Raw genomic sequence first — 24,478 nt, forward strand, 5'->3', positions numbered from 1 at the left:
AAAAAAAAACAAGAATACGCTATTATATTATCAAAACTATTTGGATCAGCACAAAACACCAGTGACCAAACGGGCACCATAGCCTACACAGAAACAAAATCCATTGGCAAAAATACTATATTGATGGTTTAAATTAAATACTCCCACCAATAGATTTGTGCAGAAACGAAATTCGTTTAATTTGACTATTTTTTCTTTCAAAACTACTATGCCGTTTGAGTCAGCATAGTAGTTTAGACAGAATGGTAGTAAATTTGATTATATTTATAGTCAACTATACTGAAATCATGGTAGATTTAACGGTATTAAGCGTAGTTATACTGAAAATAAGTGTTTTCTGCAAAATAGTATTCCTAACTATTATCTTTGTTTCAGTGTAGGACCGTCTGCGTGTTGATTTAAAATAGAGGCTCATAGAAGCAAAATTTATCAATAAAAAGGGTCCAGTGTAGAGTTTAAGCAAGTTGCTGCCACTGTGATTACCACAAAAAAAAGAGAACATAATTAATTCGTTATACCCCAGACAGACTATGGCTTATATCATGTAATATAGGCTGCCTTGCAATGAGCACTCATACATCTAGTTTTCACTGGAAATCCTATGTATGAGTGCTCATTGCAAGACAGCCTATATTACATGATATAAGCCATAGTCTGTCCGCCCGCATAAACGCGAACCATAAATTGACCTTACCTAAAATGGTTAAAAATTGTTTATAATCCCTGCTAAACTTTAACTGAAATGGTTATGGAACTTTACATGAACGTTTAATGATAAAGTTTCAACCTTATGTATTATGGTTTTTTGGAACTGGACCTTACAAATAATGGGTTGTTAAGAACCATTACCGTTCCAAATTCTTGTTTTCTCCATACATTTTCGGAAAGAGAACTATATTAGAACCTTTTAACTTATGGTTTGAGAACTTTAATGGTAATGGTTATGGTAGTCAATAAGGTCCACGAATGGTTTTGTAACATCGATCAACTTTATGTGGAATATATCGCGAATTGGTTGCGTGTAATTTACTGATTACCAATTCACGATATATTCCACGTAAAGTTGAGCGATAATACAAAACCATTAATGGACCTTACTGACTACCATAACCATTACCATTAATGTTCTCAAATCATAAGTAAAAACGTTCTTATATAGTTCTCTTTCTGAAAATGTATGCACGGCGAATGAGAACGACTCAAATTTGAGTTTAGTTCACTCATAATCGCCAAAAGTGCAGGAACTCAGCGATGAGTTAATTTGCCTCATGTTTTTCCAGGATTTTCCAGGGAAAAATTCCTGAATTTGAGAAAAGTAAAGATTGGATTCACTCAGTCTATTGGTACTACTCCGAGACTGAATAAAATTTTCGTCAATTTCCTCATTTTCCGGCAGATTTTTTAGGTTTTCCACAGGAAACCATGAGACAAATTTTACTCATCGCTGAGTTCCTGCACTTTTGGCGATTATGAGTGAACTAAACTCAAATTTGAGTCGTTCTCATTCGCCGTGTGGAGAAAACAAGAATTTGGAATGGTAATGGTTCTTAACAACCCATTATTTGTAAGGTCCAGTTCCAAAAAACCATAATACATAAGGTTGAAACTTTATCATTAAACGTTCATGTAAAGTTCCATAACCATTTCAGTTAAAGTTTAGCAGGGATTATAAACAATTTTTAACCATTTTAGGTAAGGTCAATTTATGGTTCGCGTTTATGCGGGCGGGGTATTAAGTATACGATAAAGAAGGGAATATTCCCTTCTTTTAATATATAAGGAAAATATATAATCAATAGTTTTTCGCAAGGGATTCGGGGTAATGCCCATTCGGGATAATAACGTGTGAAATAATGTTATAAATTTGTAATCGGTAGTTCAACGTTCCATGCACTGATTTTTTAATCCATCATGTCAGGGGCGACCCCGGCGTAGTGGTTAGCATCCATACCTCTCACGCCAAAGTCACGAGTTCAAATCTCACCCCTGGACAAGTCACAAATGACCCAAGAGTGTTAAAGTGACTATAATAAAAAAAAAAAAAAAAAAAAAAATCCATCACGAGAAATTCTTCAACTCAGGTCGAACAATTCTTCGATAAGGTTTAACAGTTTCCGACTGGTTGAATTGGATTGCATAATAGACCCTTTGACTTTTTAAATGATGAACGAAGTGCTCGAAAACTTGTAGGTTGTCATTTGATAAAGAGCTAAAAATGGGTTGGAATTGATAAATACATAGTTCCATAAAAGTAAACATAGTGTATTATCAATACTAAAAAAAAAAGAAAAGTGAAAATTACTAATTTTATCTTTTTTTCTGGGGTACATTCTGGGGAACACTGAGGCAAATGGACTCAAGAATTTCATAAGGCTCGACATATGAACGAGGTAGCCTTTAGCCATTCCATTTTCGCAAGCGTTGATAAACGAGTGGTTTAGACACAGGACCCGTAGTCTCTCAACGTCCATGGTTCGGTTCCAGTCTGCTACGTTTAAATATTTTTTTTTGTCGACATTATTTTTCATAAGGCAAATCTATGAAATTCATATCGATTTCTTGTGGCTAAAATTCATAAGTGGTTCTTATGGAATTCTTAAGTTCTTTTGCCTCGGTGAATTGTTTTTCTGGGGAATGGTTTTCTGGGGAATGTTATAGAATCGTTTTTATGTGTCCCGCACATGAATTTTTGCAATGTGATCAACAAATGATATCTATATGTCGGACACATACTTAATATGTGTACACATAAAAGTCATGTGTGTGATTTGACTCATAAATTTCATGTGTGCTTCTGGGTGGATTCTGTTTATATGTGGTCACATGAAAATCATGTGGAAATTTATATGGACATTCGTGAATAAAAATATGTGGAATGCTATTAGTGCACTATTATAGGAACCAAAGTTAGCAACTACCACAACTACTGGAACAGTGTTCCTACTAATGGAGGACGAGTTTTCTAAAATTATATGCAATTATATTACAAAGTAATATTTTTCTATCAAAATAGAGGTTGAAAGCTATAAATTGACGTATAACGATTGTGTGTACATCGTATATTTATTTTTTTAATTAATAAATTGGCTTAGTGCCTCCACTACTGCCCGCATAAACGCGAACCATCACATGACCTTACCGATAATGGTTATAACACAAACGAAGTGACAGACGGAGCGGCTCGAAAACTTTGGTGACGCACCTGCTATTGCAATTTTTCAGTGTACCACATGGCAACACCACTACTACTGGATTGTACCACATGGCAACACTACTACTAGATTTAACTAGCATTTTCACCAAATGTACTAGAATGTTTTGGTTCTATCTCTTTCACTCTACTCAAAACTGAAATGCATAAAAAAATGACAAAATGATACGCACTCTTTGCACACTGTCAAAGAATCATTGTACCCAAAATCAACTTTGTTCAAATCAAAACAAAAAAACTAACCCATCTGGTGGATGATGGCATAAGCTTCCAAGAAAATTCTATTACAGTGAACCACATTATTTAAATGGATTTCTTCGCCAGTTAGTCGTCTGTCACTTCGTTTGTGGTTATAAATTGTTTATAATCCCTGCTAAATTTCAACTGAAATGGTTATGGAACATTACATGAACGTTTGTGTGATAAAGTTTTAACCTTATGTATTATGGTTTTTTGGAAGCGGACCTTACAAATAATGGGTTGTTAAGAACCATTACCATTCCAAATTCTTGTTTTCTCCATACATTTTCGGAAAGAGAACTATATTAGAACGGTTTTACTTATGGTTTGAGAACATTAATGGTTATGGTTATGGTAGTCAGTAAGGTCCAATAATGGTTTTGTATTATCGCTCAACTTTACGTGAAATATATCGTGAATTGGTAATCAGTAATTTACAGGCAACCAATTCGCGATATATTCCACATAAAGTTGATCGATGTTACAAAACCGTTCATGGACCTTACTGGTTACCATAACCATTACCATTAATGTTCCCAAACCATAAGTTAAAAGGTTTTAGTATAGTTTTCTTTCCGAAAATGTATGGAGAAAACAAGAATTTTGAATGGTAATGGTTCTTAACAACCCATTATTTGTAAGGTCCACTTCCAAAAAACTATAATACTTAAGGTTAAAACTTTATCATTAAACGTTCATGTAAAGTTCCATAACCATTTCAGTTGAAGTTTAGCAGGGATTATAAACAATTTATAACCATTATCGGTAAGGTCAATTTATGGTTCGCGCTTATGCGGGTGGCTCACCCACCCTATATTAGTTTTTTTTGCTCAATTCCTTTCCGTGTTCCCAACTCTGTAGAAGTGGTTATATTTTAATCTTCGATGAGTTTATGAATCTGTCCGTGTACACCATGCGATGTTGCATGTCAGCCAGCACCGCCAGCACAACACCTTTGCGACATACAACCATGCAACAAACAAAAGTATGTCAAAATTTTCAAAGCCGAAGTGAAAACAAAACAATTATTATTGTTGATTTTATCGTCAGTAAGCTGTTTTCGTGAAATTTGTGATAGAATCCGGGATTTTCACTAGCAAAATGAATTCTAATGTGATATGCAGAGTTTGTGCAAATGTCTTACCGACGGAAGAGGATCTGCTCAAGTTTGATGCTGTTTCCGATATCTACTACAGGCTTACTGCCTTGCAGGTTTGCTTAATTTGCTTACGTTATACGTATTTGGTTTGGTTGGTAGGTAATAGCAGTAATCCGGGTGTCCTATTTTCAGCCAACGGAAGCTATTCTACTTGATGGGACCTGTCAAGATTGCTACGACAAGCTGCTCCTGTTCGATAGTTTCCGGACCATGTGCCTGGATGTGCACGATCAGCTTAGTAATGCAAAGGTAGATGGAAATTACCACGCTGTTATATATAATATTGAGTAGAATCTTCTATCTTATAATATAATTATATTATCAGGAGAATATTCATAAGACGTTGGACCTTGAAGATATCAAGAAAGAGGTTGAAAGCAATGCAACGACAAGCGTTCCCAAATTCAATAAGTGGAATCCAGGTGATATGGTTGCAGTCAAAGTGGAAGCATATGAAGATATAACGGAATCAGAAAACAACAACGATGATGACTCCGTGAGAGATGAAGATATAGCTATAGATGAGGATATAGCTATAAATGAAGATATAGCTAAGGATAAAGATATAACCAAGGATGAAGATATAGCCAAGGATGAAGATATAACCAAGGATGAAGATATAACCAAGGATGATGATATAGTCAAGGATAAAAAGACGAAGAAGATCGCGCGAAAAACGATATGTAAGCGGGGAAAATCCATGTAAGAGTTTTATGATTCTCTCATTGATGATATTATGGAACTTAAGGTCTTCTCATCTAGCAAAATACATTGCGATCAGTGCGACAAGTTCTTCTACAACGAGCAACGCTACCAGGCGCATGTCCGGGTACACCAGGGTCTAAAGCCGGCCACGTGCGAATTATGCAACAAAGAATTCGCAAAGTTTACCTACCTCAAAGTGCACAATGAGCTGGTACATGCGGAAGTAAAGAAGCGTGTCATGTGCGATGTCGACGACTGTGGACTTACGTTTGCCACCCTGGCCGGGATGACGGCTCACAAGGCTTTGAAGCATTTGGGCAAGCAGATTCCCAAACGGCGACACATATGCGAATACTGTGGAAAGGTTTACTTGAACGCTACCTTGTTGAATGGCCATCGCAATAAGCACGAGGGGATCAAAAAGCATACCTGTGCTATTTGCGGGCGGTCGCACGATAGTCGCCACAAGCTGAAGCTTCATTTGGTGCGTCATGAAGGTAATTAAATCTATTGTTAGTAGAACATTTTAAGCTTAGGCACCTGTTTCTCATTAGGCATTAAACAGTTTCAATGTTCAATATGTGGTTTGAAGCAAATTTCGGCCGGTCAGTTGAAAGTTCATATGAACCGGCACACCAAGGAGAAGAAATACCCATGTGAGCTGTGTAAAGCCGTTTTCTACAGTTCGGGTAAGTGTAGTAGTAGTAAGTAAGTATATTATAGCTTATGCTTTTTATCACTTCCAGGCAACAAAAGCCGGCACGTGAAGCTGGTCCATCACGGCGTCAGAAATTTCAAGTGCACCTACTGTAACCGAGTATTCGGAAAGGCCGAAACTCTTAAAAACCACGTCATGATCCACACGGGAGAGAAACCACACGCTTGCAATCTTTGCGGGATGCGATTCATTCAGTTGGTAGCCGCGAAAAAGCACATGAGAACACACAATAAATAACTATCAACAACAGATCGTCGTTGGTCAATACTGCATTTCGTAGAAGAGTTTAGAAACGGGTCCCTTCCTTAAAACAGTAAGTAGGATTTTCTTTCAACGGCAGAAACACTGGTTATTTATTCACCTCAAATCGGTTACCGCTAGTCTTTTATTTTCCTCAAGTTTCTTAGAACCTATAATGCGCTTAAAATATAGAGTGCTTTTTGTCAGGTGCGCTACAATCGCGCTTACACGTACTTGGTTTGTAATACCGTTGTTGTAATCCTCCCCACTTTAGAAAAGAAATAACCAATGCCCCATCAAATATTTCAGCTAAGGTTCTTCGTTTTCCCGGTTCCTTTTTTCCCGAAATACTAAACGATAACGAGCATAATACCTATAATATAATATATGTATACTTAACTTACGCACAAACTCCATCCGCTCCATTCCGTTCTGCAGTCCTTCCTCACTAGTTTCCACCCTTGGCCTTAGGCGATCCGGTCCATCGTGAGCTTCTTGTCGCTGAGCGCTAGCGTATCCTTGATAATGACCACAAGCAACGGTATACTCCCGAGCACCATGCACACACCCATACAGTAGAAACAGATCTCGTAGCCCCCGGACAAGTCCCGCATAAGACCTGGAGAATGTTGTGTATTAATTTGTTCGAAAAGTGTAACATGTATTGATTATATTTAGGTTTATTATCACACGAGGGCGGAATCACACGAGGGTGGAAGACGACGTTGATGACGGATGGTTGACGACCATGACCATGACCACGACACGCGAAACGGAAGACACGTTTATATATGCATATAAGAAAAGAAGAGAACGGAAAGAGAAAGAAAGGGAAAAGATACAGAATCTGTCCTCTCTCTGTGGGAGGGAGTGGAATGTTTGGTTTCGACCGAATCGGATCCTAGTTTCTCATGTGTGTCTTGAATGTGTTTCACTTTGGATCGTCACTAGGTGGTCCGAAACGGATCGAAGTATAAACCTGCTAGTGGTGGCACCGAGATAGCACCAATACTCTGAAACATCCGAACCAGCCCGTAGCTCGAGCTGATCCGATCCGTCCCGAACAGGTCGGCCAACAGCACCGGCATCAGTAGGTACCAGCTTCCCAGGCACAGTCCGTAGCATCCGGCACTGCACACGACCACGATCCACGCATCGCTCGAGGGGATCGTCAGCACGGCCGTGCCGGCTCCCAAAATACTGTAACGAAAAAATTCGATTACAACGCTTCCGAAGATTGCAAAGGATGGGGGACCTACCAAACAATGTAAGCCTTTTTCCGGTCGAACAGATCCAAATCAGATAGCCACCCGAGAGCTAAACGTCCGATCAAATCCAGCGCTGCGCTGACCGCTACCAAGTATCCTGCCTCGGATTTCGTGTAACCTGTAATGGGAAAGAGAATGTAGAACTGTTAAAGAAAGTCTATCATCATCGTCGCGGGAGTCTTAGTCACGTGACTCGCAAAGTGAATCTAAATCTATGCTAATTTAGGATGATTTGAAGAATGTTTTTTGTTCTGGTTGCAAGTCAACCAGGAAAACCAGGAATGAGTCGGGATTTTATTTGCACCAGGAAAAAAATCGGGAATTCGAAAAATCTTGTTTCTGGGATTGCAATAGCTTCTGAATTTCACATACCTAGGTGTTTTCATAAACATTTTACGAATCAACTGGATTCGGCGACAAGAGCTACGTTACTTCGTTGATTGCAGAATCGAGCGCAAATTGATTGCTGGGTGAAACGGGGAGAAGTTCACTACCGAATATTTTTCCAACCATATGTTTGGCACGCATAGACAAATTGACAAATTGTTCCAATGTTCCTTGGACATCTACAAAGTTCCCTTATCTTTACTTCTTAATCAACTTCCTCCAAGAGGTTCCATCAACTTCTTCCAAGTTCCATAATTATGTTTATTCCAAGTTCTCTCTATTCGACCATGATCTTAGGACATCCATAACCTCCAAAATTTAGGAAAGATCTTGAGTCCTCAGGAAAACCTACGAATTTTCCTAAACATCTGGTTGAATTCATCATCAGCTGATAAGCATCCACATGACTGTTATCCAAATAAAGGATATGATGTCTTGCAAATGCTTTAAATTAGATTTGAAATTCGATTGTTAACATTTTCATATCGAATAGCCATGACAGCCATTCTAACACCGACAAATCCACATGACTGACCATTAGACTGATGCAAAATTTGAAATTTTCGCTCCACAGTGTTCAAACGGTTTCAAATCAGGTCCTGATTAGCCTCCGAAAGTTTAAACTCATTTGATAAAAAAAAAATGACTTGGCACAAACCATTTGAAGTTTATATGGAAATTACTATGGGAATACAAAACTTTTTGTTCACTGTCTTCCAGCCTTTTTACATATTGTACTGTTAACAAATTCTATTGCTATTCTTATGGGAATTTTTATCAGCTACGACTTTGCAGAAAATCGTTTTTCAGCCAAACGTCAAATTAAATAGTTATTAATTGTTTTAGAGATTGATAATCTAATGGCAAGATTAAGCAACTGTATTGTGGGCAACACTGTATTCTGCAGTGTAACATAGTAGCCATGATTTTTGTCTTCTATTCTACGCGCCATAAACATCAATGTTGCCTGCTGAACAGTTGATTGAGCATAATCATAAGAAATCAGTGACTTGAACCATAATAATTTTTGTTCCTTACATTTGATTGAAAAATGGTCTTCAACAAAGTTGTAACTGAGAAAATTTTCAACAAGCTCAGTTATCATTTTTTAAAGTAAAGTGAACTGGTAAACTTTGAGATAGATTTGAACCGAAATTATGATTTCTCCATAGTAATTCCAATATAAACTTCAAATGGATTGTGCCAAATCAGTTTCTCGCTAAATGAGTTCAAATTTTGGGAGGCTAATAAGGGCCCAATTTGGAACCGTTTGAGCACTGTGGAGCGAAAATGTCAAATTTTGCATCAGTCTAATGACCATAGCAAAAACATTAGAATTTCTGACCAAAGCACACTACTGACATCTGGCTCCGTGTTCGCGGGAAATATTTAGCTAAGTTATGAAACCGCATGCAAAAATCGATACAAAAATCGATACAAAAATCGTTTGTTGATAGAGGAAATTTCCTACACAACGAAAGAGACAATAGTTGTAGTAAAATTACGTTTATTTTCCATTGATTATGATTCTACATTGTTCATACATTGTTGGTACTGCCTACGAATGATGTTGCGGAGTCTAATGAGGTCTTTAGTGGGCCTGTCAAGGTTCAGGGTATTACCAACCTGGCTACCAACTACTTGACTAGCCTATTGGTCCCAAGTACATCTAAGCACACCCTATTCTAGTTGAATTTCTAGTACTACACTATGTTTTTTTTTATTCGCTATGAAAGTTTGACAGATAAAATGAGGGGTTCGTTGATTTTTCTATGTTTCGAGGGGTGCATTGATTAGCTTGGGATAGAAGATAGTGCCAGAGCTGAGCCAAAAAGTTGAGCACGTTGCTTCGGGACCTTCTGGTTACCTCTATGTTAGTACCGTTCCCAAATCACCACGATGTGGAAAAGGGTCCGAGTGTTTTGAAGGTCCTTCAAGCTTGTTAAATTCCTTTCCAGGTGGACCAGATACCGCTAGTCGCGGTACTTACGTGAAGCGTCATGAAGATTAATCGCGAAGATGTTGATTTTCTTGAGTCCATGTTGCTTCAATTCATGACTGTTTCCATGTCGGGAAGACCACGCAAGACCACCTTGAGCGGCTTGGTTGCCTCAATATCGTGGGAGAAACACCGGAGAAATACTCCACGTTTTTCTGCATCAGCAACGCCTAGACGGCCTTGTCGTTGTTCATCGCTGGGACCATCAGCTTGATGCCGGCAGTCCTTAATGAAATAATACCATACCCGAACGATAACCCAAATGATATAAGTGTATCACAAATGGTTGGGATGATACCCTGAACACGTCGTTAAGCAAAATCACCATACAAAGGCGCATGGTACACTTGAGACCTTCACCGATTTAAAAGTCAATTTTCTCCCACAAGCCTTCCGGAAATCCTTTTACGAAGAACGGAGGAACCATAGAGGTAACTCTAAGACCAGAAGGTCCCGAAGAAACGAGTTCCACTTTTTGGCTCAGCTCTGGTACTATCTTCGGTCCTAAGCTAATCGATGCTCCCCTCGAAACATAGGAAAATCCACGAACCCCTCATTTTATCTGTCAAACTTTCATAGCGAATCAAAACAAACATAGTGTAGTACTGGAATTTATACTAGAATAGGGTATGTTAATCGATTTGCTTGGGACCAATAGGCTAGTCAAGTAGTGAACCAATTTAAAATCCTTAGTATCGTATTGATTGTTGGTGGAACATTCTCCTTCTTTTCCACCTTCGGTTTATCGCCGTTTCCTAGGATGGCGTAATGATTGAGCGCGAACACTATCGCAACAAACTAGCGATCTACTCGAGAGAGCGAGTAAAAACCGAACTGTACTGCTTGAGATGCCAGATTTATTTCTATGCAATTCCGTAGATTTTTTTCAAATCTACGGATTTTTTTTAGTCGGAGGTGATATTTTTTTTTTGTTTACGTTCAATGATAAATCGATGAAAGAACTTTTGAAAAACTAGGGACAGCCCTTTGGATTTTGGTGACGTAGGACTACGTAGTCTTATATAATAAATGTTATTTGCAGGAATTTGTGTTTTGTGTTGGAATAGGAATTTGAGCGGGGTTCTCTCTGTTTATACTATAGTATGACTTACCTCTATGGTATGACTATGATTGCCCTGAAAAGAGGCCTTTGATATGAATTTTAGTTGGGACATGTTCAGAAACTTAACTCTTTTGGTCTTGGTGGCCCTGAAAAGGGCCGATGGTAGTACAGGCATGAATACCATGATACTGTTGCACCTGTAGTTTTTGGCATACTTTCACTGATTGCTTCCCGGGGATCCTTGTTCAGCTATAGCAAGATTTCAATTCCTGGATAGGATCTGTTAAGTCATTGCCATTGTGTCCTTCTGACAATCGATGTAGGAGATTCAAAAAATGGTGCCACTTTATCTCATTTGCACTGAGTGTGAGGAACATCGTAGGCTTTCCTAATTGTCGCATCTTGGTGAATAAATTTCTCTTCCTTTGTTGCCAATTCTGTACTGAAATCGGTATTGATTTGAGGAAGGATAGATTTCGCTCAATGCACTGCTCGATGAATAAGGCGGTCCTTAAGGTTGACACGTGTAAAGTTTGCGGTCCCCGTGCACTTAAAAGTGAATTGCAAGTCTTCGGAAACTCTAAGGCGATGAACTTTCATTGTCATATACAACAAATGTTGTGGTTTGGCCACACGCCTGTCTTGACGACGAGTTTCACTGGATGCCATCATGAAATATGTCACCCGAACCCCTGACTTGAATTTCCGTACATGGCCGAGACATATGGCAGGCAAAGCTATCTCTTCACCGTGCTCGTCATAAATTAATGACAGAGGAACCCTGTTTTGCGGGGGAGCGATCTCCAGGCATTTGTCCTCATTCCAAAGGAGCGTTTCCTCGGTGCTCAAGCAGCAATTCTGTCTCATTATCCACGGCAATGGTTTCCAGCTCAATTTGAGGATCCACTGCAGGGGTTTCAAGACCATCTATGGTAATCTGATCAATTGTGATCCTGTAGCGGTGGTACAGTGAGGTGCCATTTGATGAACAAGTTGAAGGCCTGATCATCATCGAGCTGACGGGGCGTCTTTCTTACACAACGCAAACGGTAGAACAACATTCGAGCAAAAAGAAGATTATCAAAAAACTATCATATGACATATGTGATTTCGTTCTAACGACGTTCTTGCGACGTTGACAAGTTGCAGAGGTGTATTTTACTTTATGCTTCTTTCCCTTCAGAATCAGATTATGCTCTAGATTGTAAAATTCGATACTGAAGTGAGACGTACAATGAAGAGAAAAATCCGTAGAAACTGTACCGAATTCCGTAGCTGTTGCCTACGGATCCGTATTTCCGCAAAAAATTGTAAAATCCGTAGATCTACGGAGATTTCCGTAGATCTGGCATCTCTGTGCTTGACGGTCAACAAGAGAATGAGACGAAATAGACAACCTTCGGTTTCCACGCTTAACCAATGGTCGGCGAATTCGTTTATTATCGGTGTTGGAACCAAATCCAACCCAGTGCGAAACCGAACTTTTTGTCAGTGCGAACCTCAACCTGAGGTATGTTTTAAAAACAAACCATCAAACTGACGTTTGCCTTAAAACAAGCAGGCCCAATCTTGATACCCGATCCAGGTTGGAATTGAATAATAAACAAATTCGCTATATGTGGAAACATCCTCGTTTGTCAGCGCAGATCAGCAAATGACGTTCGACCAAGGAGCAATCAACTCTGCACATTGTGCCGAAACACATCGTGGAACACTGATCGGCGGGTCATGACACACGATGACAAGTATGACACAAAATCAGTGTTGGCAAAATCAGAAATCAATTGATATTTTCCGCTCTCATGGGCTCGCAATATCACGCGTGATATTGGAACAACATATCATCATAGAGGTAACTCCAAGGGTAACTTTAAGACTAGTAGCATAGTACTAGAATTTCGACTAGAATGGGGTACGTTAATCGTTTGCTTGGGACCAATAGGCTAGTCAAGTAGTGAGCCAATTTAAAATCGTTAGTTTCGTATTGATTGTTGCTAGTAGGTCCCGAAGAAACGTGCTCAACTTTTTGGCTCAGCTCTGGTACTATCTTCCGTCCCAAGTTAATCGATTCACCCATCGAAACATAGAAAAATCCACTAAACTGAACTAGTCAGAGTCACCACGCCCCGCAGAATTAACTAGAATTAAGTATTAACTCGATGGCCATAGGCTCCGGACCGAGAAACAATTGTATGGGTAAGAAGCAGACCAGTGACAAGGCCTATACCAACAGCAGCGTTTGACAGTAGACAGCATGTCCCGGGCTCAAAACGTTCATTTTGCTGTGCTGGGCCCGCTGTCATGGTATAACATGTTACCTACGCGCCTGCCACTGGGTTGGTAAGAAGCATTGAAGCGATGATATACGGTGTTAACAACACCCTGTGTCGAACGATCCCACCATTCTTCAGATGTATCTGCAATCACAGCTGTTTCTCCAGCAGAACACCCCGGTTAGATTGATGGTTCACCAATCAGTCAGCCGAACAGCTCATTCTATGAATTGAACTCGGATTCGATTGAATGTGGAGGTCTCTCTACGCTGTTTCGCAACTGTTCGTATCACCGACGGCAACAGCAACATTAAGAAAGATGCTACTAACAGAATTGTGAAGTTAACCACACCGGAGGTAACAAATCTGCAAATCTGAATCGCGGTCTAATGAACACAATAGGAACAAGCAGCAGTTTCAGGGAGATTAATATGCGATTCCGGCATGACCATGAATAGAAAATATGAAGGAACAACAAGGTAGTCATCAAACGACTGGAACCAGTATCGAGTCAGACGAATTTAGTAGGTACCTAACCACGACTGCTGACACCGGGAAGCTACTGTAGGTCTATTGCTGCTACTACTACCGCCGGTGGGCATTTTAGGTCGAGTCATTCCTATTTTTAAGACTGTAGCATTGCCCAAGTAGCATGATGATATTGCAGACAAGATCTTCCACTTGCCGGTGGGGTACTTGGCTTCGGAAAACGTCTGCCAGAATGACGCACAGTAGAGAACTATCTTCTCATGAATGGACACGAGCTCAGTAGGTAGGTATAAAAACTAAAAAAAAAAACTAGAAGGAAACGATAGACAGGACACGTCGCAGTAAGCATACCGGATAACAATCCCTCAAAGAGGATCCCATGCAATGGTTGGAGCCAGATCTGGGAAATGTGGCTGTGTGGGACGATCGAAAAATCGGAGACAAGCGGCCACAAACCGAATTCATTGGGCGAACATTGTACAGCAGCTCGATTATCATCAAAGGCACCAGGGAAAGTAAAGCAATTAAAACGGATAAATCAATTACCTACACTTTCTATACAATCGAATGTGATCGTTGATGGTATTTTATTTACAAAATACAAGAGTTAAACACTTCTGTAACCAACCGTTTACGATTTCGCGGTTAACCTTCACTCTTCCCAACTTTTTGGTCTCTTAAACTTTAGGTATCACATTTCCTTCGGGACCTGAAACGAAATATCTGCGTTGGTCATACTGGCGGAGCCATCTTAAATGATTCTACTACCTTCAAATCAACCGAATTCCTTGATTTCCGCCCGCATAGCTACTCGTACTGCCTCGACCTCCCCCGCAGGTGATTCTATCCAGGAAGTTACACTGCGGCACCACTTCTCCAATCCATTCCGGTTCGATTTCGCTCACCGTCCGCAGGTAGTGCATTCCCGTCACAACCAGCTCCGTGAACAGCACATATCCGGGCCGGGCTCGTCCACTCAGGACACTGGAGGGATGTATTTTCGACAGCATTCGATTGGATAGGGTCAAGTAGGAGTTGTCCCGCTGCAGTTCGGCGATGTTCCTGTTCAGACCGGTCAGGAGGCATTTGACGGCGGGAATGGGATCGTTACCGCAGGAACTGAACTGCAGGCCCAGCGTGTGGCAGATGTCGCTCAGCTGTGTCCGGACGGAAGCCGCGTGGGAGAGATTGCGCTCCAGGAGGAAATTATCGAAGCACCAACGTTTGGGTTTGTCCTTGGTTTTGTACTCGTTGAACACATTCAGAAGGGTTATGTGATCACCACACTTGGCGTGGAACTTGGAATGGGCGGCTAAGAGCTGTTCCCGTCGTTGGTTGTTGTTGAGGAACACGTTCTCGCCGGAGAGCATGGCGATGATGGTGAGGATTTCCTCGAGGCAGCCGAATTCGGAGGCACTGAGAACGATTTTGGCGTACTTGGGATCCAATGGGAGTTTGGCCATTTTGCGTCCGATGGTGGTTAGGGCAGGTGTGTCAGCGGAGAGGATCGCACCAAGACTTTTCAGTTCTTGCAGAGCGCTTTCGATGGCATTGAGGGGAGGTTTGTCTAGAAAATCAAACTCCCGGCAGTCGATTCCGAGGGCTAGCAATTGAAGCGTGGATGCAGCAATACTGCAACGAAGGATCTCCGGTTTGCTGTTTGGATCCATAGCATTGAAGTCCTCTTTGGAATAGGTCCGATAGCAGATGCCGTCTTCCAGACGCCCTGCGCGTCCCACCCGTTGCCATGCTTGAGCTTTTGATATCCAGGTAACTTTTAGGGTGTCGATTCCAGTAACAGGATCGTATGCCCGAAATTTCGCCATTCCGCAATCGATAACATATTTGATGCCCGGTATGGTGATGGATGTCTCGGCGATATTCGTGGCAAGAATGACCTTTCTTGTGTTCGGTGGGGCTGGTAAAAAAGCATCCATCTGACTATTCTGCGACATTGCAGCATACATCGGATAGACAACTAACCGTGGAAGGTCTCGCTGTTGCTGCTGCTGTTGTTTAACCAATCTTCGGATAATCATAGCTGTAGATTCAATCTCCTCCTGGCCCGTCAGGAACACCAAAATGTCCCCTTCTGATTTTTGAGTCTCGTGTATTTGAAAAATGGTTGTGATACACGCTTCCACATAGTGAACATTATCAATTGCTTGGAATATTCTTACAATAAAGTTCCTTCCTTTCAGGAAGAGCGTCGGGCATTGGTTGAAATACTGCGAGAAATGATCAACATCCATCGTAGCAGACATAATAATAATCTTCAGTGGTTCTAGCAGCTTCGTTCTTCGTGTTTGTTGTGCCTTCTTCACTATACCAAACAGTACATCCGTCGCGATTGTCCTCTCGTGCGCTTCGTCCAGAATGACCACATTGTAATTCTTCAGCAGCTGATCCGACATGGCTTCCCGAAATAGCCGTCCGTCGGTCATAAACTTGATCTGTGTATTTTCCGACGTAACATCCTCGAATCGAACCGAATAGCCCACGACGTCGCCAATGGTCGACCCCTGCTCCTGTGCTACCCTCTTCGCCACTGTTATTGCTGCCACTCTGCGGGGTTGCGTTATGGCAATCATCTTGCCCTGGTTGATTCCTGATTCGAACAAGAATTGCGGCACCTGGGTACTCTTGCCGGAACCGGTGTCGCTCAGCAGAATCGTCGTTTGGTTTCGTTTCACCGTATCAATAATGTTTTTCCGGACTTGGTAGATAGGCAAACCCTGCCGATGCAGACTGATTAGCCGAGCACTGGGAGGTTGCTTGAAAGTGGGTGTTCCGTTGGTTTGTTCCGATGAACCACCGGAGGAACCCGCAGTCATATCCTTGGGATAGGCGCGCTTCATGGAAATCACTACTTTTGGTCACTTTTTCTCGATTTTTTCAGCGAAAAACGCGCACGAGAGGATTGTTTTCACGGTTTTCACGCTCTTTTCAGCTCGACATGAGGCTTTTTCTGAATGAGCAGAAGGAAAAAAAGAAGTCGTAGGTATGTCATTTGACGATATGTGATGCGAGCGGAGAGCCGAGACACGAATCGATTGTTTTCGAAGACGCAAACTGCGCATGCGTGGCGCCATCCGTGTGAAAATTGAAGACATGACATGTACTGGGTTCATTTCCAATTTTCGAATGAGCGTGCGATGAACTTTTGACAGAGGGACAGATCGAAAATTGTGTTCAATGAAATCGCATCAATAGACGCCAAACATAGCGTCAAGCTATGCAAATAAATGCGATGTATTGCCGCGGATACACTTGCATGACAATCTATGAACATAGCGGCGCCGATGGTGTATTGGTAAGCGTGATTACCTCTCACCCCAGCAGGCCTGGGTTCAATCCCAGTCGGCGCCGCCGGGATGTTCTGAGGCATATCATCTCTGATCACGTCTTTCTTCGGAAGGGATGTTCTGAGGCATATCATCTCTGATCACGTCTTTCTTCGGAAGGGAGGTAAAGCCGTTGGTCCCCGGTTCATGAGTTGATGGGTCGATAGGTGGGGGGTCTAGGTGTAGGAGCTGCCTTCCTGGCGTCGGTAGCATTGGTGCTCAGCATGGAAAACAAGATCGATGGAAAACATACCAAGGAAAAAAAATCTATGAACATGAGCATTATTTCAGTGCCAACATTTTAAAGGGGCGTAAAAATTGTACGTAAATGTTTACACGTTGAAGCTAAAATACCCTTATTAAAATACTCAAAAATACCTCGAAAATACTTTGTACACGAAAAATATATTTCATAATTAATTGAATACACTTTAATACAAAAATACACATAACTCAAAAATACAGAAATATGAAAAAATACAAAATACACCTTTTCAAGTCGGGTATATGAATCGAAAATACTGAAGTTAACAGCCCCTCGGGCTAAAGCCATTGTTTGCAAATGCAGCTACGCCCTTTGAAATGTTGGTACTGATTTGTATAATAAATTATAAGCAAATCCAAAAACTATACCAGTGTGACCACGGATGTGCTCATAATTTATTATACACACAATGCTCATGCTCATTAGACTGATGCAAATTTTGACTTTTTCGCTCCATAGTGCTTAAATGGTTTCAAAACGGGTCCTGATTAGCCTCCCAAAGTAACAACTCATTTGGTTAGAAACAGACTTCGCACAAGCCATTTGAAGTTTACATGTAAATTACTATGGAAAATCTCAACTTTATGTTCATTGCCTTCTATTCTTTTTCCATATTGAGCTGCGAAACAGTTCGATAACCATTTTTATAGAAAATTTTCTCAGCTACAACTTTGCTGAAGATCGTTTCTATTAATTATTTAAGAGATTGGTAAACTTATGACATGATCAAGCAGTTGCTCTGTAGGCAACACTGTATTTTGCAGTGTGACATAGTAGCCATGATTTTTGTGTCCTATTCAACGCCCCAGAAACACCAATGTTGCCTGCTGAGCAGTTGATTGAGCATGATCATAAGACATCAGCGCATTGAACTATTGATAACATTCGATCCTTGCATTTAATCAAAAAGTGGTCTTGAGCAAAGTTGTAGCTGGGAAAATTTCCTACAAGTACAATTGAAAGTTTTCGAAGCAGACCGATATAGTGAATTATTAGATAGACATGAACAAAAATCTTGGTTTTACCATAGTAATTCCCATACAAACTTCAAATGGTTTGTGCCATCTCAGTTTCTCACCAAATGGGTTCAAATTTTGAGAGGCTAGTCAGGATCCGATTTGGAATCGTTTAAGTATTGTGGAGTGAAAATTTCAAATTTTGCATCACTCTAATGCTCATAGATCGTAATACAAGCAAAGATGAATACTAAGATGAAACTGTCGGAAGAAAAACTTTCTATTTTAGTGTCCTCTTTCACGGTCCCTTTCATCCATTGAATACCCCTCGTATTCAAGGTAATTTTGTGGTTTTGCTGCCCCTTCGGTAGAGATGAAATTTTGCGCTCATTTTTATCAAAATAAACACACCAAAATCAGAGGTGTCTCATTTTTTAATTACTCGATTAACAACTAATCGATTTTTTTGTTTGTTGTGCTGCACTTTTTCCACCAATGAGAGTGCAGCACTTGTTTGAAACGATCGGTGATGATCCTTTGGAGAAGTTAATGCTTATATCGGCATGATTAAACCGATTGCAAATATTTTACTTTTCGGTTCGTTAATCGATTAATCGATAATTCGAATGAAAATCGGCCATCACTAGATGAATGTGTGTATGTGTGAAAATTGTTGAGGAAATGCGTGGTGAAAGGATGTTGCTCGTGTACATTGCAAAAGTGTGGTTTACAGCTCACTGCAATCTGAAAAATGATCCAGAAAATCTACCCAAGAAAAAATCGACTAAGTCCACGTAAACAGTACCACTGAACTGTCATCAGATTGAGGTTAACCCCGACGGTGCAAAACCTAATTAGGTTTTGCACCGTCGGGGTTAACCTCAATCTGATGACAGTTCAGTGGTACTGTTTACGTGGACTTAGTCGATTTTTTCTTGGGTGGATTTTCTCGATAATTTTTCAGACTGCAGTGAGATGTACACAGCATTTCTGCAATGTTCACGAGCAACATCCTTGCAACGCGCTGTTCCTCGACAATTTTCAAGTTAAAATTCAGAAACCTTAGAAATTTTTTTTCGAAAAAACGACTAAGTGCTTGTAAACAGTACCACTGAACTGTCAAAAAGGTTCAGCCGTTTAACACTGAGTTCATTTGTGACGTCACGCTGCAGAACCTAATTAGGTTCTGCAGCGTGACGTCACGAATGAACTCAGTGTTAATCGGCTGAACCTTTTTGACAGTTCAGTGGTACTGTTTACAAGCACTTAGTCGTTTTTTCGAAAAAAAATCTAAAATTTACGAATTTTAACTTGAAAATTGTCGAGGAACAGCGCATTGCAAGGATGTTGCTCGTGAACATTGCAGAAATGTGGTTTACATCTCACTGCAGTCTGAAAAATTATCGAGAAAATCTACCCAAGAAAAAAACGACTAAGTCCACGTAAACAGTACCACTGAACTGTCATCAGATTGAGGTTAACCCCGACGGTGCAAAACCTAATTAGGTTCTGCATCATGACGTCACGAATGAACTCAGTGTTAATCGACTGAACTTTTTTGACAGTTCAGTGGTACTGTTTACAAGCACTTACACACTTAAATTTTTTCACCGAGATTCAAACAGCCGAGTAGTTCTGAAATTTATTTGACTGAGGTGCAGTAAAACAATTGCCGAGACTCAGCTAACAAATATCATTTTGCTGAGATATCAGCTAACTAACAGATATTTTGCAAATATATCAGCAAAAGTAAATGCCGAGGTAATCGGCTGTTGGAGATTTTACCGAGCTAGATTAAGTGTGTAGGCTGTGAACCATTTGCCGAGTTAAATTTAAGGCTCTGAACCATTTGGTGGATTATTTTAACTTTTGGTTAAAATTTGACAGATGAAAAGTTATCGATTAACCCTGCTATCCGAGCATGGTTATTTCTGACAGACAAGAAGTTAAATTTTGACAACCGTGGCTCGAAAACCGGTCGATCGACAGCACGGGGATTTTCGAACATAGAAAATAACTTTCGAAATTTCACTTTTAACCACGAGTTAAATTTAACTCGGCAAATGGTTCACAGCCTAACTCATGGTTAAAAGTGACATTTCGAAAGTTATTTTCTATGTTCGAAAATCCCTGTGCTGTCGATCGACCGGTTTTCGAGAAGAACTCAGCCACAGTTATCAAAATTTCACTTCTTGTCTGTCAGAAGCAACCACGCTCGGATAGCAGGGTGAATCGATAACTTTCCATCTGTCAAATTTTAACCAAAAGTTAAAATAATCCACCAAATGGTTCAGAGCCTTAGGCTGTGGTCCATTTGGTGAATTTTCACTTAAATTTGACACTTCGAAACTAAATTATAATGTTCGAAAATCCCTCTGTTGTTGATCGGCCAATTTTCGAGAAGGTGTGTGTCAAAATTGATTCCTTGTCTGTCAGATATAAGTCTGCTGGAATAGCAGGTTAATTTGGAAATTTTCCATCTGTCAAGTTTAAGTGAAAATTCGCCAAATGGAACACAGCCTTAGTCGTTTTCGAAAAAAAAAATTCTAAAATTTCCGAATTTTAACTTGCAAATTGTCGAGGAAAAAAGGATGTTGCTCGTGGACAATGCAGACATGTGGTTTACATCTCACTGCAGTCTAAAAAATTATCGAGAAAATCTACCCAAGAAAAAATCAACTAAGTCCAGGTAAACAGTACCACCAACCGGTGAACACTCGTGTTTATTTCAGTTACCATGGAGACGTAATTTGTGATTAGCCCCGGTCCCTTTCAAATTGTATCATTACTTATGAACGGCCTTTAATTTGAAATGACGTTTCACATTCATCTAGTGATGTCCGATTTTCATTCGAATAATCGTTTAATCGATTAACGAACCGAAAAGTAAACTATTTATAATCGGTTAGATCATGCCGATATAAGCATTAACATCTCCACAGGATCATCACCGATCGTTTCAAACATGTGCTGCACTCTCATTGGTGGAAAAATGGCAGCACAGCGAACAAAAAATAATCGATTAGTTGTTAATCGAGTAATTAAAAATGGGACATCTCTGATTTTGGTGTGATTGTTTTGATAAAAATGAGCGCAAAATTTCATCTCTTCCGAGGGGGCAGCAAAACCACAAAATTACCTTGAATACGGGGGTTCTCATTGGATGAAAGGGACCGTGAAAGAACACACTAAAATAGAAAGTTTTTCTTCCGACAGTTTCATCTTAGTATTCATCTTTGGTACCACCAACAATCAATTCGAAACTATCGATTTTAAATTGGCTCTCTACTTGGTCCCAAGCAAATCGATTAACCTACCCCATTCTAGTCAAAATTATAGTACTACACAATGTTTGTTTTGATTTGCTATGAAAGTTTGACAGATAAAATAAGGGGTTAGTGGATTTTCCTATGTTTCGCGGGGTGAATCGATTAGCTTGGGACCGAAGATAGTACCAGAGCTGAGCCAAAAAGTTGAGAACGTTTCTTCGCGACCTTCTGGTCTTAGAGTTACCTCTATGGTACCGCTGAACCTCGCACTGAACTGTCATCAGATTGAGGTTAACCCCGACCGTGCAAAACCTTATAGGCCAGATCACCAAATCATATTAACCTAACTCTTTTGACAGTTATTGGCGGCTTTATTTACTGTTTGGACTTAGTTTTTTATATCGTTTGGATTGAGGTTTGGATAACGATGCTGCTCAATTCTTCATCCGAGATCAAGAGTGGCCTTATTCACGGAATGCCCGATGATGTTAAACGGAAATACGAAGTGAAAATAAGCGTAATAAATTCGATGAATCCATATTCCATTAAGACAAACGCGATGGACATTCCATCAACGGTTACTACCAGCCATGTAATTCAGTACATACTTAACCACCGACGAGACCACCGATCACCATTTTCCGGAAACCGAGTCAATAGCGAGGGGAGCGACTCTATCTACGATTCAGGAAAAAAAAAATGTTTTTTGCTGTGGTTAGCTGCGCGCACGCTAAGTAAATAGAAAGAAGATTGATGACGATTCTAAAGATTTTCTGCAAAAAGATGATACACGATGCAAGTAGATGCGAGAAATGATAGAAGATTTTTCGAAGATCGCTAGTGTGATTAAAATAGAATTGAGATTTAAATGTGTCGCCCCCTCGGTCAATAGCATGGAGGGTCTAGAGCAATGAGGTACAGAGAAAGGTGAAGCAGATCGTGAAATATGGTTGTATTAGTAATCCAAAAAATAAACGTTAACGCAATTAGTGTATCGTACTGGGGTTTTACTCACACAACTTAACCGACTGCTTCACCTCGGTAATCCAGCTCATTGGGTCTAGAGGCTTACAAAATTTTATATCAGGATATGTTAGTTTAGGGTTACCATATCAAAAATTTGAAAAGAAGAACATTTCATTTGAGGTTTGGAGATTAAGGAGAACAATGATTCCTTTTCTGAACATTAAATGAGGACAATGAGTTTTTATCAAACGTTTTAATAATATGTGAGCTATCACAAATTTCGTGATTTTCAAAGGTTCAATTGAGATTGTTCATAACTTGTAGTCGTTACCAATTCAATTCATTTTCTCGTTATACTTCTGAAAATGCATCAAATTAGCCTTCATAATTCATTTTTGAAACTTGGAAATGATCTAGTCTAGCTTATTTGCATGAAAACTACAGATTTACAGCCTTACCATCCCAACTTTTAACATGTACAAAAATCGCAGATTGAAACCAAAATGGAACATTTAAGCAACCCGAGAAGCAACCTGATAATTTTACCATTGATTCAGCATAGGACTCTAAGGCCATAGTGGGAGCGAAGAGGCGCGCTTAGCGTTCTATACAAAAGAATTCCTCTTATGGATATTATTTCTTAAGGGTCACCCACATTAGATCCGTTTGCGTTGCGTTGACGTAAATTTGACAGTTAGACAATAGATTTAGCTGTCACTTTGCCGCAACGCGTCCGATCCGAATCTAATGTGCGTGGGCCTTTACATTCGATTTCACACTTCGCATGCCTCTTCGCTCTCAGTACGGTAGCGGACTAAAAAAAATCAAGCGTAAACAATCTTTTCAATCAACAATTTGTCTTAACTGGTAAATCACCCACGCAAACAAACACCATCGCCAGGTAGCTGGTGTTGTTAGTTTCTGTGAGTGAGCTTGCAGTTGCCACAAATCGTCGATTGAAGTGATTTTTTACAAGATCAGATACGTCGATTTCAATAGTTATGCTTAAAATACCAAAAATCCCATAGAACCGGAACGTCAAAATCGAACAAATATTAGATTCAATATGTGTGGCTGTGTTCCATTTGGTGAAATTTAACTAAAATTTGACAAATAGAAAATTTTCAAATATTTCTGGCAGACCAGGAGTCAATTTTGACAAACACCTTTTCGAAAATCACACGTTCAACAACAGAGAGATTTTCGAAAATTATAACATTAAAATTCACCAATTGAACCGCAGCCTAAGGCCACAGACAAACAGACATAACACTCTTAAGTTGTTCATCGAACAAGCATTTAACGAACAATTTAAAAGTATCGTAACTGGTAGTACCGCCACCTGTGGCGCGCATAGTTAATTCCCTTGCGTTTGACGTTTACACACTACCGCCATCTGTTCAACGTAGTGCACACCACTGTGTACTCAATAGATGGCGGTAATGTTTTAGTGACGATGTTTTACAGTGAGAAATATTCAATGTGTTATGTCTGTTTGTCTGTGCTAAAGCTGTGAACCATTTGCCGAGTTAAATTTAACTCGTGGTTAAAAGTGACATTTCGAAAGTTATTCTGTATGTTCGGAAATCCCTGTGCTGTCGATCAACCGGTTTTCGAGAAGAACTCAGCCACGGTTGTCAAAATTTAACTTCTTGTGTGTCTGAAATATCCACGCTCGGATAGCAGCCCAACAAACATTGGAAGCGGAATAAGAGCTTATTCAGGCAAGAATATGCTTCTTCAGTTAAAAAAATAGCTTATTTAGCCCCTAATCAGCACAAATTGTTTGTTGGGAGGGTTAATCGATAACTTTCCATCTGTCAAATTTTAACGAAAAGTTAAAATAATCCTCCAAATGGTTCAGAGCCTAAGGCTGTGTTCCATTTGGCGAATTTTCAAATAAACTTGACAGATGGAAAATTTTCA

At 40.1% G+C, this 24,478-nt stretch overlaps 3 protein-coding genes across 3 annotated transcripts in view; 1 reads left to right on the forward strand and 2 right to left on the reverse strand.

The window, feature by feature from the left end:
* Positions 1–4,534: 4,534 nt before the first annotated feature.
* LOC135707338 (zinc finger protein 596-like) lies at positions 4,535–6,299 on the forward strand. The gene is made up of 6 exons (XM_065229149.1): positions 4,535–4,663; positions 4,743–4,859; positions 4,936–5,312; positions 5,373–5,812; positions 5,870–6,004; positions 6,062–6,299. The coding sequence occupies exons 1-6, from the start codon at positions 4,553–4,555 to the stop codon at positions 6,268–6,270; spliced, it is 1,389 nt and encodes a 462-aa protein (XP_065085221.1). The 5' UTR covers positions 4,535–4,552; the 3' UTR covers positions 6,271–6,299.
* An 83-nt stretch (positions 6,300–6,382) lies between these two features.
* The window catches only part of Sln (Silnoon), a 107,589-nt gene continuing 89,493 nt past the window's right edge, over positions 6,383–24,478 (reverse strand). Inside the window, exons 8-10 of the mRNA XM_065229142.1 lie at positions 7,533–7,659; positions 7,253–7,473; positions 6,383–6,892 (exon numbers count right to left, since the gene is read on the reverse strand). Coding sequence (XP_065085214.1) covers positions 6,741–6,892; positions 7,253–7,473; positions 7,533–7,659 — 500 coding nt within the window. The 3' untranslated portion in view covers positions 6,383–6,740. The remainder of the gene's footprint in view (positions 6,893–7,252; positions 7,474–7,532; positions 7,660–24,478) is intronic.
* On the reverse strand, positions 14,375–16,720 carry ath (athos). The gene is made up of 2 exons (XM_065229172.1): positions 14,521–16,720; positions 14,375–14,461 (listed from the first exon to the last, which is right to left on the reverse strand). Exon 1 carries the CDS (start codon positions 16,608–16,610, stop codon positions 14,523–14,525), a length of 2,088 nt encoding a protein of 695 aa, XP_065085244.1. The 5' UTR covers positions 16,611–16,720; the 3' UTR covers positions 14,375–14,461; positions 14,521–14,522.

Source organism: Ochlerotatus camptorhynchus, unplaced genomic scaffold, assembly GCF_037179485.1.
Source record: "Ochlerotatus camptorhynchus isolate MF236.1 unplaced genomic scaffold, CSIRO-AGI_Acam_v1.1 ptg000308l, whole genome shotgun sequence".
NCBI lineage: Eukaryota > Metazoa > Arthropoda > Insecta > Diptera > Culicidae > Ochlerotatus > Ochlerotatus camptorhynchus.